At 50.7% G+C, this 13,217-nt stretch overlaps 1 protein-coding gene across 1 annotated transcript; it reads right to left on the bottom strand.

The window, feature by feature from the left end:
* Positions 1–12,341, bottom strand: EEF1A2 (eukaryotic translation elongation factor 1 alpha 2). Its single transcript, XM_015881704.1, has 8 exons — positions 11,650–12,341; positions 10,102–10,315; positions 6,404–6,583; positions 5,370–5,666; positions 2,731–2,881; positions 1,481–1,737; positions 698–932; positions 1–350 (listed from the first exon to the last, which is right to left on the bottom strand). The coding sequence occupies exons 2-8, from the start codon at positions 10,243–10,245 to the stop codon at positions 223–225; spliced, it is 1,392 nt and encodes a 463-aa protein (XP_015737190.1). The 5' UTR covers positions 10,246–10,315; positions 11,650–12,341; the 3' UTR covers positions 1–222.
* Between the last annotated feature and the right edge of the window lie 876 nt (positions 12,342–13,217).

Here is a 13,217-nt window from a genome sequence, read left to right on the forward strand (position 1 = left end):
TGGATGTTGTACCAGTTTTATTGGTAAAATTAACATGAAGCCTCACAAACGCTGGAACATGCTTTTCCTTTTAAAGAATTTCCACTGGACCTTAATGGTGAGCATCCAGTCGTTGACATATAAACTCTTACAAGCTGATGTGCACACATGCGCCGGGGGGAGACGGTGGCAGCGTCCTGGTGTCAGGGATGGTTTCTGCGCTACGCACTGGGAGCCCACAATTCATTTCCCAGCTTTCTGGGCCTTCTGGGCAGACTTGGTGACTTTGCCAGCCCCGCCACTCTTCTTCTCCACGTTCTTGATGACGCCCACAGCCACGGTCTGCCGCATGTCACGGACAGCAAAGCGGCCTGGGGAATGGAGGAGGATGTGAGTGACATGACTGTGCCAGCCCCTGAAAGGTTCTGATTCTTCCCCTGATCAGTTTTGTGTCAGGAAGCTGAGAAACACTCCTGCATAGCCACTGTTGGGTTGCAGTGATTCCCAGAGGGAAAACCCAGCCCAGGAGATAGCCTGTCTCACCCACCCTAACCCAGCTCATGCATCAGATTTTGCAGATGGAGCAGCAATGGAACACATTCACCTCCCTCTGCCCCCCATCTGATCAGTGGGAGGTTCAGTATGACCAGCGTGAGGTCTGCACCCAAGCAGCCTCCATGCTCTTCCATGGGACACAACGCAGGAGCCATTCCCTTACCAAGGGGTGGGTACTGGGAGAAGCTCTCCACACACATGGGTTTGCCAGGAATCATATCCACGATGGCAGCGTCTCCAGATTTCAGGAACTTGGGGCCATCCTCCAGCTTCTTGCCAGAGCGTCGGTCGATCTTCTCCTTCAGCTCAGCGAACTTGCAGGCGATGTGTGCGGTGTGGCAGTCGATGACAGGTGAGTATCCAGCACTGATCTGCCCAGGGTGGTTCAGGATGATCACCTATGGGACACAACAAGATCCAAAGGGACTCGGCTATGGTGTCTTGCATAGCTCGGTGCCAGCAAGGACCTGCAAGGTTTGGAAATCAATGCCATCTCCTGCTACACACACAGAGAAGAGCTAATTGGCTTTCATGGCAGAATCCTTCTTTTGTTTAAAGTGTTACTTAAGCTATTATTTATTTATTCAGCACCCAGAAGGACATGGGTGCAGGTACCTCACTGTGAGTTATTACCTAGTCCTGCTCTCCACCAGAGCCAGCTGCATTTGGGAGAGGGAGCAACCATTTTCACATGCACCAGTGTGCAAATTGCAAACCCAAGGCTTAAACCCCAGGCAACCTCTAGAATGTGCATCTTTCCCTGGTGGGTATTCTGCTCCCCTAGGTTTTATCTCCTCAGTGTCAGCTGTGCAAGGCTGTGAGCTGCTGGATGTTGGGGACAAAATGGAATGGAGTGGAGTGGAAGGGTATAGAGTAGAGTGGAATGGAATGGAGTGGAAGCAGAGCAAAAGTGGAATGGAACAGAATAGAACTCTAATCAGCTGACCTGAGACGTGAACTGTGCTGCCTCCTGCGGCGGGTCTGACTTGCTGTCCCCACAGACATTCCCACGGCGGATGTCCTTGACAGAGACATTCTTCACGTTGAAGCCAACGTTGTCTCCAGGCAGGGCCTCGCTCAGTGCCTCGTGGTGCATCTCCACCGACTTCACTTCAGTGGTGATGTTCACAGGTGCAAAGGTGACCACCATACCAGGTCGCAGGATGCCGGTCTCCACTCGGCCCACAGGAACTGTGCCAATTCCTGCAAGGACAAGGAGAGATCAGAGCAGAACGTCACCCACGAAGCATGTGATGGGCAGCAGGGCATCTCCAATGGCTTTCAATTGACTCATCATCCTCACTGCATGAGGGGACAGGATGGCTATTTGGATGAATGGGACATTCTACACCTTGTGTCAATGGGAGATTTGTGGAAAATGCACCTTTAGATCAAGGTGAAGAAGCATTATGAGAAAAAAACCTGGAAAAGAAGCTGGTGGGATCCATCCACTATTCCACACCAACTCTATTGCCTTCACTTCCACCCTTCCCATAGTGTCTCTGCTTCCTAAGGACCTGCCTAATCCCTTGGCAAAACCCTGTCTTTCCCCCAGCTGGGGTGGAGGAGGATGCAGAGCTGCCCACCATCCCTCATCTCTGTTGCAAACAAAAGCCTGCATTAAAATGCTTCCTAAAAGCAAGGGAGCAACACTCAACATGGCTGATTTCTGCAATGCACGTGTTCTTTGGAAAGTATGGAAAGGACTGGAAATGGCTCTGCAGGGCTGCCCAGTGCTGCCAGCAGGACAGAGAGCGAAGGGATATTTAAAGCCCTGAGACGTGCCCACGTCACTGTCCATGTTCCCTAAAAGGCTGGTCCCGTGGTGCAGCTGGGCACATGAAGGTGCTGCTGATGGACACCAGCATTTGGGAGCACCAATGACCACAACCAAGCAAAATCTCATTCCTGGCTGGTCTCCAACTGGTTCTGCCAGCCGTGACCTCTGGGACACCCAAATCCGCAGCCATTTTGACATCATGTTCACTGAGAAGAGCTCAGTGCTATCATCTCAGGTCTCTGGGCAACTGGACACGTCTGCCTCCAACCCAAAGTCTCACATGGGGTCTCCACCCAGTTTTAATTGCAGTTCAATAAGTCCAATCCCTCCAGCTTCCCCGTGCCTGGAAACATCATCCCCAAATCCCTGTGGAAGGAAGGCTACAGTTAAAAAGAGTCACACTGATGGTAGCCCACCTCCAATCTTGTAGACATCCTGAAGGGGCAGGCGCAGGGGTTTGTCTGTGGGGCGGGTGGGGGGCAGGATGGTGTCCAGGGCCTCCAGGAGGGACACCCCGCTCGCGTTGCCTTCCTTGCGCTCCACCTTCCAGCCTTTGAACCAAGGCATCTGCAAACAGAATAGCAACAGTTTGCACTGAGTGTGCCTGTCCTCAACACCCTGAGATGGTCCCACTGAGGTGTCCCATTAGGACAAAATGTGTGGAGCTGGTTTAGCTGCAGCCTGGATTTATTTGGGTTTGGTAAGGTCTTTGCATTCTAGCATCTCTGCATATTCACCTGCATCCCTTCATCCAGCTCCATCCCCATTCTCCCTTCTCTTCTAGAAAGATGTGAATCATCCATGAGCAGAAGAAACTGGTTAAACCTTGCAAACCTGCAGCCTCCATTCCTAATGACAAGGTTTTGCCTTCCCACACCAGCCACATGTATTCAGCCCTATGCACATGGACTGCAGAGCCACTGAGTTTCCTCACAGCTGCTGAGAGGCAGAATGGTTTGTCACAGATTATTCTGCCCAGCATTGGATCCTTGGGTGCTACTTGTCGCCCAGTGCACAACATTACACATCAAAACCTTGCTCGTGTATGCCCCCAAATCCATTTCCCAAGAACCATAACTATTCCACAGCTCCATGGCAGAAACAGGGTCTGACGTAACACGGTCTGATAGGTTGTGTGTTAACCCTGTGTTGTCAGCCGTGGATGCTGCAAGCTCAAGCTCCCATCATTAACAGCTGAGCTTTAATTCCCATTGCACTCCATTTTACAAAGCAGTTTCTCCAGTTTTGCCTACTCTGTACCCCATACATGCTCATCTTCCATCACAGACTACATCATGGACAACATCCTCCCATGTAGGGCTGGCTCCAGCCCCATGTCCACACAGCCTGATGGGATGCAGCTGCAACACCACTGCACAAGCATAGAATCACAGAATGGCTTAGGTTGGAGGGGACCTTGAAGATCATCTAGTTCCAACCCCAACCTTGGCCGTCTGTCCCCTGTTGGATAGACAAGTCACCTGGCTGCCTCTTGCTGAGTGAAACTCAGCTGGAAATATGTGAGTGAGAATAATAGGAGCTTTTTTGGGGGGTGAGGATTAAGAAGAGAAAGATTTGCACTGGATTCCCACCCAAGCTTTCCTACAAGCAGTGCAATGTGGGGAGGTGGACTCTGTCCCCACAGATGTGGGAGGGGACCCTGAGGACCACATCATGGGATACAGAATGTCCATGCATCCTTTTAGCATCCTTTGCTTCCCTGGACCCCCAGCCCCACAGCCTTCCACCCTTATTCTCCCAGCCTCCCATCTGAGGAACGAAGTCAGTGAGGCCCATCCTACCCTGTGCCTCCCCTCTGCAGCCTATTAATAGCAAATTGTTCAGGATCATCTTCCCTGCCCAGCAGCTGCTGACATTTGGAGCCTGATTTGGAGGCACCCAGGAACTATGCAGCTGGGCTTGGTGTGACCACGGCTGACCTTATCCCAGCTCCACTGTACAGGGGAAAGGAATCTCCGAAAAAACCACTTGTTCCAAGCTATCCCCAAGCTTCTCATGAACTGTCTTCCCTGTGCAAGGCTGTGAGCTACAAGCCAGGTCAGTGTGAGGCTGCATTGCAGCACTCCTCTAACTCAGGCTCTCAATCCCAACCTCCCTTGGCTGTACTTGGACACGTTGCCTCCCTTCTTTCTGAATGCTGACCCCAAATCCACAAGTGAAGTCCTAAATCTCCCTGAAACGTTGAGTTTCCAGTTGCTTTCCCAAGGTACCACTGTGTTTCAGCACTGAGCAACTTGCTCAAGGTCACAAGACATTCTTTAGTCTTTAGAAGACTGAAGCTGGGGGAGCTTTTTCTCCAAAAAGAGATGTAACAACTGCTATTGGCATCTGTTCTGACAAAGAACCCCCATGCCTCCTCAATCTCTTCTTTCTCCACTGCCGTCATATGAAGAAATAGCACCCTATCGTTGCATCATCAGCACTGATACACAAAGGGAGAGGCCAATTTGGAATCAACTGGCCAAGGAGAAACCCTAAATGGATGCTCAAGGAAATCACAGTGCCTTCCCATGCAAAAATTGCCTTAAAAATTGGAGCCCCAGCAGTGGTACATGGGTGCAGCTGATACAGCACCAATGCAAAGAAGCATCCAATATGCAGCACATGTTAGCCCGGCTGTGCGGTGAGAACTGCTCCAACCCTGCAACCAGATCGTGTTGTTTGCCTGGAAAAACAGTGCCCTAAAACCACTCATGCTGTTCCTGCTGAGCATAACAATTGCTGTCGATGGCTCTAACATCAACACAGGTCTGACGAAGCAAAATTGTTAAATTAGATCCCAGGAGCACAGCCCTACTGATCATATGAGGCTCATGGAGAGCCACTGGGATGTCTGGTCGTGGTACAAGAAGCATGCACTCTGTGCCCATTCATCCCAGCACAATCACAGTGACATGACAAACATCTGCACCAGCAAAGCAGGCAGTTGCACATGATAGGTGCATGAAGCATGTCTGTGGCTTTCACAGCACCAAAGCCAGCCTGGATACAGACACTTAAAGTGGGGGAACAACACGACACATCACACACTTACATTGGGGGATGGCTCCAGCATGTTATCCCCGTGCCAGCCCGAGATGGGCACGAAGGGAACTGTGGCTGGGTTGTAGCCGATCTTCTTGATGTAGGCGCTGACCTCCTTGACAATCTCATCATAGCGTTTCTCACTGTAAGCGGGCTCAGTGGAATCCATCTTGTTAACACCAACGATCAGCTGTTTCACACCCAGGGTGTAGGCCAGAAGAGCGTGCTCGCGGGTCTGCCCGTTCTTGGAAATACCGGCCTCGAACTCACCAACACCAGCAGCAACAATCAGTACAGCACAATCAGCCTGGGAGGAGAGAGATGATGAGCTGCTGCTGTCCCTGAGAATGCTGCTCCTGGGAGCTCTGAGCATGTCCCAAAGGGAACATTAATCAGAACAAACATGCCTTAGGCAGATGCCTTGCCAGCTGCTACCCCAAACCCTGCTGATCTACCTCAACCCTGACCCGTGTTATTTTATTCTTGCCAACTGTGCATGCTTTTTGCAACACGTTGGACTACAAGATGGATCTTTCTAAGTTGTATGGATCTAATCAGGACCTCATCTTAACATCCCATGGATGCAGGGTCAAAGCCTCACCTCAAACCCCACCTGAAGTCTTTTCAGCAGTCTCCATGGTTGATGGAGGAACTCACACATCTTAATCCTGTCCTTGGTGTCAATGACAGAAGCTATCTGCATTTGGCTAAAGCTGGTCTCCAGGGGCATGCAGCAAGGCTCACCCAGTGCCCATGAATGGCTCTGGGATGCAGAAATGCCCTGCAGTACAGTATGGCAGGGGGAAGCTACCTTACCCTGGAGACACTCACAACATCCTGTTGATTCTGAGTCCATACTCATCCCCAGCTCATACAAGCAAGGGAAGTGCTGTAGAGAAAGCACTCCTTTTTGCCCAAATAAACCCTTTCCTCAGCATCCAGAAAGGGACCTAATGCCACCTCTTGCATGGACCCTGCTCACCACCACTCACTGATGCCACCTCAGCCTCCCACATCCTGCAGCTCCTGGCCTCCCGTTCTCACCTGGGATGTGCCTGTGATCATGTTCTTAATGAAGTCTCTGTGTCCAGGAGCGTCGATGATGGTGATGTAGTACTTGGTGGTCTCGAATTTCCACAGTGAGATGTCAATGGTGATACCACGCTCACGCTCAGCCTTCAGCTTGTCCAGCACCCAGGCGTATTTGAAGGACCCCTTCCCCATCTGGCCAAGACAAAGGTCAGAGTTGGTCAATCTCCCATAGCCATGAAGGCCAAGGGTCACATTGCAAACCCCCTGAAGTCAATGGCAGACATAATCTATATGTCAGTTCACACAGAGGAAAAGAGATATGGTTCTAAACACATTCCCCAGGAAGATGGAGAAGAGACTGGAAGCAGAGCTATGGAGAGGATCTGTGGTGGGACTGGATAAGAAGCTGGAGACCAGCAATGTCTCCTCCATGAGATGCCACAACCCTGCAGGGCTGCTGTGAAATTACATTGATACAGAATTACCCAGCAGTGCTGGAAAGCTTCTTGCTGTTGTATTTTAATCTTCTAAGTGAACACGAGACAGTTGGACAGAAGGAAAAGCCATTGCTAAGCGAGGAACCCCAAACTAATAGGATGTAGCAAGGGAATGGGTTAAAAGAAAATGAAATGCAAGAGGGTTGCTAGGAGCTGAACAGAAACGTGATTGATTTTTGCCACAGAGTGTGCGAATCTGCACGAAAAGTGACTGTGAGCTGCAGTCAGACCAACTGTCACTGCCAAATGGCCAAAATCCCAGCCAACATTGTCGGGTAGAAAATCACGCTGGGTGAGATGAGCCACTGCAAATCTCTCTGCCCTGCAATAAAGCACATGCCCTGGTAAAAACATGATGCCGCTTCCTTTGGGTCGGTGACTTTGATGCCACTAAGCAGAGCCAAACCTTCCCCAAGCTCTAAACAGGGATCCTGCACCGATAGGGGAGGACAAGCTCAGCCCTTCTCCACTGTGCCCCAGGACAGCCCAAGCGGACCAGAGGGTTAACATGCATCAATCACCAGATCTTGGCTGGAGAGGCAAGTTTTCTAAGGTAGAAAATAGAATTCAGCTAGAGAAATAGGTCATCTGCTGATGACGTAATGTGCTGTAACTGCCGCGCAAGGACGGAGGTGCTGTACCACAATCCCATGTCTGCAGCAGCGATTTCTTCTAGAGCATCAGTGCATAAAATTCATAATGGGCCACTATAGATCACCAGGCCGGAGGGAAATGCCTCTTGCTGGCAGGAGATGAGCGCTCCAGTGCTGCTCACAGGGGAGGATGCTGCAGCACTGGACCCAATGCACCCCGCCTGTACCGGGATGGAATCGCAGCCCTGTGCCTGTGCAGCACGAGGAATTAGCAGTGCCAGCCCCTTTATGTAACAGCTGAGCGCTGCGATGACTTTGCAGCTTGCTCGGGGAGGGGATTACAGCCAAAATCCTAAAGCCAGAGCAAACCTCCCCTTCCTCAGAGGGAGTGCTGGGTGATGCTGCAGCCCCAGTGGGCAGCCCTGAGCTGTGTGCCTGCAGGAGCAGGGGGTGGAAAAATCCAGAATCACATCTTTGCTCCAATATGGCAAAAGATGCAGAATGGGAGCTGGGAAGTTAACCCTTTCCAGCATGCACACCCACTCCCTCCCTTGCTGGTATCTAGGGCATCATTAGAGCATGCTAATTTACTGCCCAAGCCAAGATGAGGGTTAAGGAAAAAGGGATTTATTTTGTGCAGTGCATTAATAATGAGGAGCGCTCAGGCAGGAGCTCAGCTAGAGAACCCCAAAGCCTTTCAGCCATCAGCACTATGCTATGGGGTGGGGTAGCTGAGGCACAGAATAGGCCCCAGGTGCAGCTGGTTGTTGGGACTCACAGCTGATCCTAAAACCCAGGATTTTCTCATAGGAACTGCAGGGATCCATACCCAACCAAAAGCAGTCCATTCTGTGTACCACTCCCCCCCCCCCCAACAGAACATGCCATTGGACATAACCTAAAGACAAGTGAGATCCTTTATATAGCAAACAGCTCCCCTCCTTCCACGGGGTGTATTCAGTTACCCAGAGCTATTGTAGAAAAAAAACCCCACTGCATCATCTAGCATTGCACAATGCCTTCACTGTTTGGTGCCAGAACTGCCTGCATTTCCTCCACCAGACCCCAGCAAAGGGGCAGCTTCCTATTCGGAGATCACAAATACTGTTGGGTTTGGTTTATTTTCTTTAAAATAAAATAAATAAAATAAAGAGAGCAATTCCTCTCTCGGAGATGCTGTTATTTCTACCCTCCCAGCCATAAAGAAAAATAAGATCTTTCTTCTAAGGAAAAAGAAAATAATAATAATTAAAAATATCGGACCGTGTTTTCTGATAGCTTTTTTTGGGTGCACACAGGCCTCCATTTCCTGAGAATGCCACCTAATGGAAGAAAACCCTTCCCCAGCCCTGCATCAGAAAATGGAGTCGGTAAGCTCAGTCAATAGGCTATTAATAGCAGCTCCAGTCCCCGCATATTCTAGCAAGTCAGGGGAAATGTCTGCTCAATTAATGCAGCTGCAATTGCGTCCGTGATAACCTCATCGTGCCATACCTGATCTAAAGGTAAGGGGCTGGAAATATAGCAAGGGATAGCAGCTATGATTCTGTGATTCTATCCTTTTAACACGAAGCAAAGAGAGAGGATTTTATTCTAAGGAAGAGGCTCTGCTCTTAAGGGCTGCAAGAGAAGGCTGACAATGAGGCAGGAAAAGGGGTGGCGTAGCTCAGATGCTATTGGCACATTCAAAGGGTTCAAAGAGGCAGACAGCAAGATGTGCTATCAGGAATGGCAGCTCTGAAAGCTTCTTTTTCATTTTTCCTCTCTCTCTTTTCTTTTAAATAAGAGGTTTTGTCCAGCTAAATTAAGAGATGCCTGCATTAAAGATTTATGGAAGGTTCATGACACGATGATGGTGAGATCTCTTCTGACCAGACCCACCCCATGGGTAACACAACCAGCCTGCTCCTGGCTCACCCACCTCTCTAGAATTTACCATCACTTATTTCCCAGCTCTTCCCATTCACAATGTTCTCCTCTGTTCCCCAGAATGTTTATTCCTCTTTGATCTATGCCACATTATAGGTGCTGGGTGGTGCTTTACAGCATGAGTGCCCGAGAAATGCCTGCACTATGACATTGCTTCAAATGGCACCATTAGAGAGGCTCAGCAAAAGAATTCAACTTAAATGCTTATGCTCCATGCCAGCTTTCCTATACAGAGAGCTACCAATCAACCCCCATTAAGGGGATGGTTCTTTAGCCAAGTGGATCAAATCTGCACTCCAGCTGATGCTGGCTGCCCCATGATGCTGGAAGGGGATGTTACAGGGTGAAATTCATGGTCATGCACAGGGCAGGAAGGGATTTATCAGGTTTTCCTCCTCATGCACAAGATTTAGTGGGAATTTCACGCCCTGTAGCACTGTGGCTCTCTCAGAATCCTCGCCATTACTGCTGGTACCACAATCCATCTTCTAAATCCCCAGGTGGGGATCAGCACTAGGGGGTAAGCACCCCATGGACCAATGGGCCACAGGAGCTGGGAAGACTTGGGATGCAGAAGGAATAAAGTGATAGGAACAAAGGGAGAAAGGTACAAGGATGGCATCACAAGGGGCGTATTGCCCATGGGACATCAGCACGGAGCAGGGGACATGGCAGGGGACACTCTCCTCACCTCAGCAGCCTCCTTCTCGAATTTCTCAATGGTCCTTTTGTCAATGCCCCCGCATTTGTAGATGAGGTGCCCGGTGGTGGTGGACTTGCCGGAATCGACGTGGCCGATGACGACAATGTTGATGTGAGTCTTTTCCTTCCCCATGTTGGTGGGCTACGTGTGGAGGGCGGGCGGTGGGGGGAGCGCTGGGGATGCAGCTGTGTATATGGAGAGGCTGTAAGAGAATTAAAAAGGCAGCGTCAGCACAGCCTCCACGACAGCACTGCCAGCATAGACAGGGGTGCGTGGCCATGGCTCGATGGCTCTGCTCATGCTGGGACAGATCCAGCTCACCCCCGGAGGAGACTGGCCAGGCTATTTCTGGTCACCACGTCCAGCTTCCAGCTCTCAGCAAGATACCATGATTTTATCATCTGCCTTCCTGGAGACCCCCAGCTCCCAAGGCTACGTCATCGGTACCTCGAAGGTGCCCTTCCTCTATGGGGAAAAAAAAAAACCCAACCTTTCAATTGCTCTTCACTGCTGCCTTCTAGGTCTTTCCAAACTCTATTCCATTTCCAAATCCTCCATTTCGTGGGCACCCTGGGAGGAGCCATGGGTGCCCGTCCCTGTCCCCACTGGGTGCCTTCACCTCTTGGGTGATAACATGATGCCCAAATAACAGGATGGACAAAAATAGCCCTCTCACTCTGCCCTGAGCAGGGCTGCAAAGAGAGGGGCAGGGCAGCATAGCTGAGCCCGCTGTGGGGGATTTTGTGGTATTTTGCTGCCCTGAATCTGGATGAAACAGAGGGAGGAGGCTTAAAATGAAAATCAATAGATCTGTTCTGGCATCTCCCAGGGTTACCATGGTGCCACAGCCGCTACAGAAGCACTGCACAATTAGGAGCTTTAATTTGACGTCTAATAAAATCCAATTTTATGAAGCTGCCCATAGAAGCAAAACAGGTCGGGGGCAGCTTCCTGCTCTCACAGCGATTCGGGGGGGCGGTGATAGCCCCTCTGCCCCCGGCCTTCCTCCCTGCCCTTGAACGAGCGCAGGATCCGGCCATGGCGCAGCCCAGCGCAGGTGCCCGGAGTCGGCTGCGCTCCCTTCTGCGAGGGGGAAGCGGGGATTCCTTTATTTTCAGTAATTGATTTTTTTTTTCTCTTTTTTTTCTCCTTTTTTTCTTTTTCATTTCTCCCGACTCCCCCCACCCCTCCCCCTTTCTTTATTCTTAATTTTATTAGATATTCCCCTGCCCCCCCCACCCCCTCCCCGTTTCTAATTAATTTTCATTTCTTTTCACTTTTTCTCTTTTCTTTTCAAAGTTATCCTTTTCCTTTCCTCGAGCTTTCAGGATACAGGCTGCATTCCCACCTGCGGACTGAAGAAACGGCCCAACCCCATCCCTCCTCCATCCCAGGGGTCCCCCCCCCCCCATCCTCGATACCAACAGCACCCCATGTACACGCATCGTACCCCACCCCAGCAAACCCCCTCCTCCAGCAGGTTCCCCCCCCGTTCAAGCAGCCCCATCCCGGGGGTGGGGGAAATGGAGCTCTTACCGGAGCGGCGGTCGGGGCGGCAGAGGCTGCCAGCTTGGGCTCCGGCGGCTTTATCTCCCCGGGAGGGGCCCACCTATTGACGGCGGCAGCGCAATGCAGCGGCCCCCCCGCACTACGGCAATGCGGTACCGGGCGGGGGAGGAGGAGGCGAGCCGGGGGGAGGAGGAGGAAGAGAAGGAGGAGGAGAGAGCAGGGAGAGACGGAGGGGGAGAATTGGGGATGGAAGGTGTTTGGAAGAGGTGGGAGATGGAGAGGAGATGGGGGATAAAGGGATGAGAGGAAAATGGAGGGATGGGAGAAACGGGGGAAAGCTGGAGTAGAGGAAGATGTAAAGACTGGAGGTAAAGGGATGGGAGGAATAGGGGGAATAGAAGGATAGGAGGAAGGGAGGAGTGATGGAGGAGCAGTAGACAGCTGGGTGGGAGAGGTAGAAGGGTGGGAGATGGAGGGATGGGAAGAAATGGAGGGAGAGAGAAATAGAGGGTTAAGAAGAGTGGAAGGATAGGAGAAATGGAGGAAAGATGGAGAGAGGAGAATGCAGATGGGGAAGGATGAGAGGTAAAGAGAAGAGGAAGATGGAGGGAGGGAGAAATTGAACAACCAGAGGAAAAGAGGAAAGAGAGAAACGGAAGAGATGGAGGAGTAGGAGGTAAGGAGATGGGAGGAAGATGGAGGGATGAGAGAAATGAAGGGGTGGCAGATATGGAAGGATAAGAGGAATAGAGGGATAGGAGGAACAGGAGAGATGGAACAGTGGAATATGGAGGGATGGAAGGATGGAGAATGGGTAAGAAGGAGACAGTGGAATGGGAGGAAGGTGAAGGGATGAAAGATGGAAAGCCAGGAGAGCTATAGGGATGGAAGATGAAAGTGGGATAGGAAAGGATGGAGCAAATGGACAGATTAGGGAGGTGGAGGGCAAAGAGGAAGATGGAGATATAAGAAAGTACTTTTTATGAGTGGAAATGCTGTAGCTCGTCATCCAGGGGGATCAGGGCAGGCAAAGACCAACAGGGTCTTGGAACCCTCATGGCAACCTGGGGGTGAAGGGATGGAGTTGGTGTAGGCACAGAGCCCAGGGCTCCCAGCAAGTGAGATGGGGACAGGTCATTGCAGGGGCACACATGTCCCTGGGCTCAGTCCTGTGGGCACTGACCCACATTTCTGCCTCAGTGGAAATGCATTAGCCCAGGAGCCAACAGTGAAGGAATAAATCAAGCAAAATATGTTTCTGCACTTGCAATATGTAGGGCTGTTGCTCAAGAATCTACAGTTTGTGAACATCATTTAATTTAATGGGAGATGAGGTTCAAGTCCCAGGACAAGGAAACCATGAATAACGTCCTACTGCCCTACCGTGATGCTTCCTTTGCATTAACAAATATCAGGTGGTGGTCAGAGTATTTATGCCTATGTCAGCTGAGCAGTTACAAGGTAATACAACATTTTCTGTGTCCCAACACCAAAAACAGGTCAAAAGAGAGTGAATTTTGAGTTAATCTATCTCATAGTCCAAACCAGTTTTGTGGGCCAGATGTCTTTCAGTGGGCTTAGCAGCTAAGTCACAT

Source organism: Coturnix japonica, chromosome 20, assembly GCF_001577835.2.
Source record: "Coturnix japonica isolate 7356 chromosome 20, Coturnix japonica 2.1, whole genome shotgun sequence".
NCBI classification, from domain to species: domain Eukaryota; kingdom Metazoa; phylum Chordata; class Aves; order Galliformes; family Phasianidae; genus Coturnix; species Coturnix japonica.

Coding starts and splice junctions, on each gene's coding strand:
- EEF1A2 (XM_015881704.1), bottom strand. CDS start 10,245: ATGGGGAAGGAAAAGACTCACATCAACATTGTCGTCATCGGCCACGTC. Junction 6,584..10,101: donor TCGAGAAGGAGGCTGCTGAG/GTGAGGAGAGTG, acceptor TGTCTTGGCCAG/ATGGGGAAGGGGTCCTTCAA. Junction 351..697: donor CTCCCAGTACCCACCCCTTG/GTAAGGGAATGG, acceptor TCCATTCCCCAG/GCCGCTTTGCTGTCCGTGAC.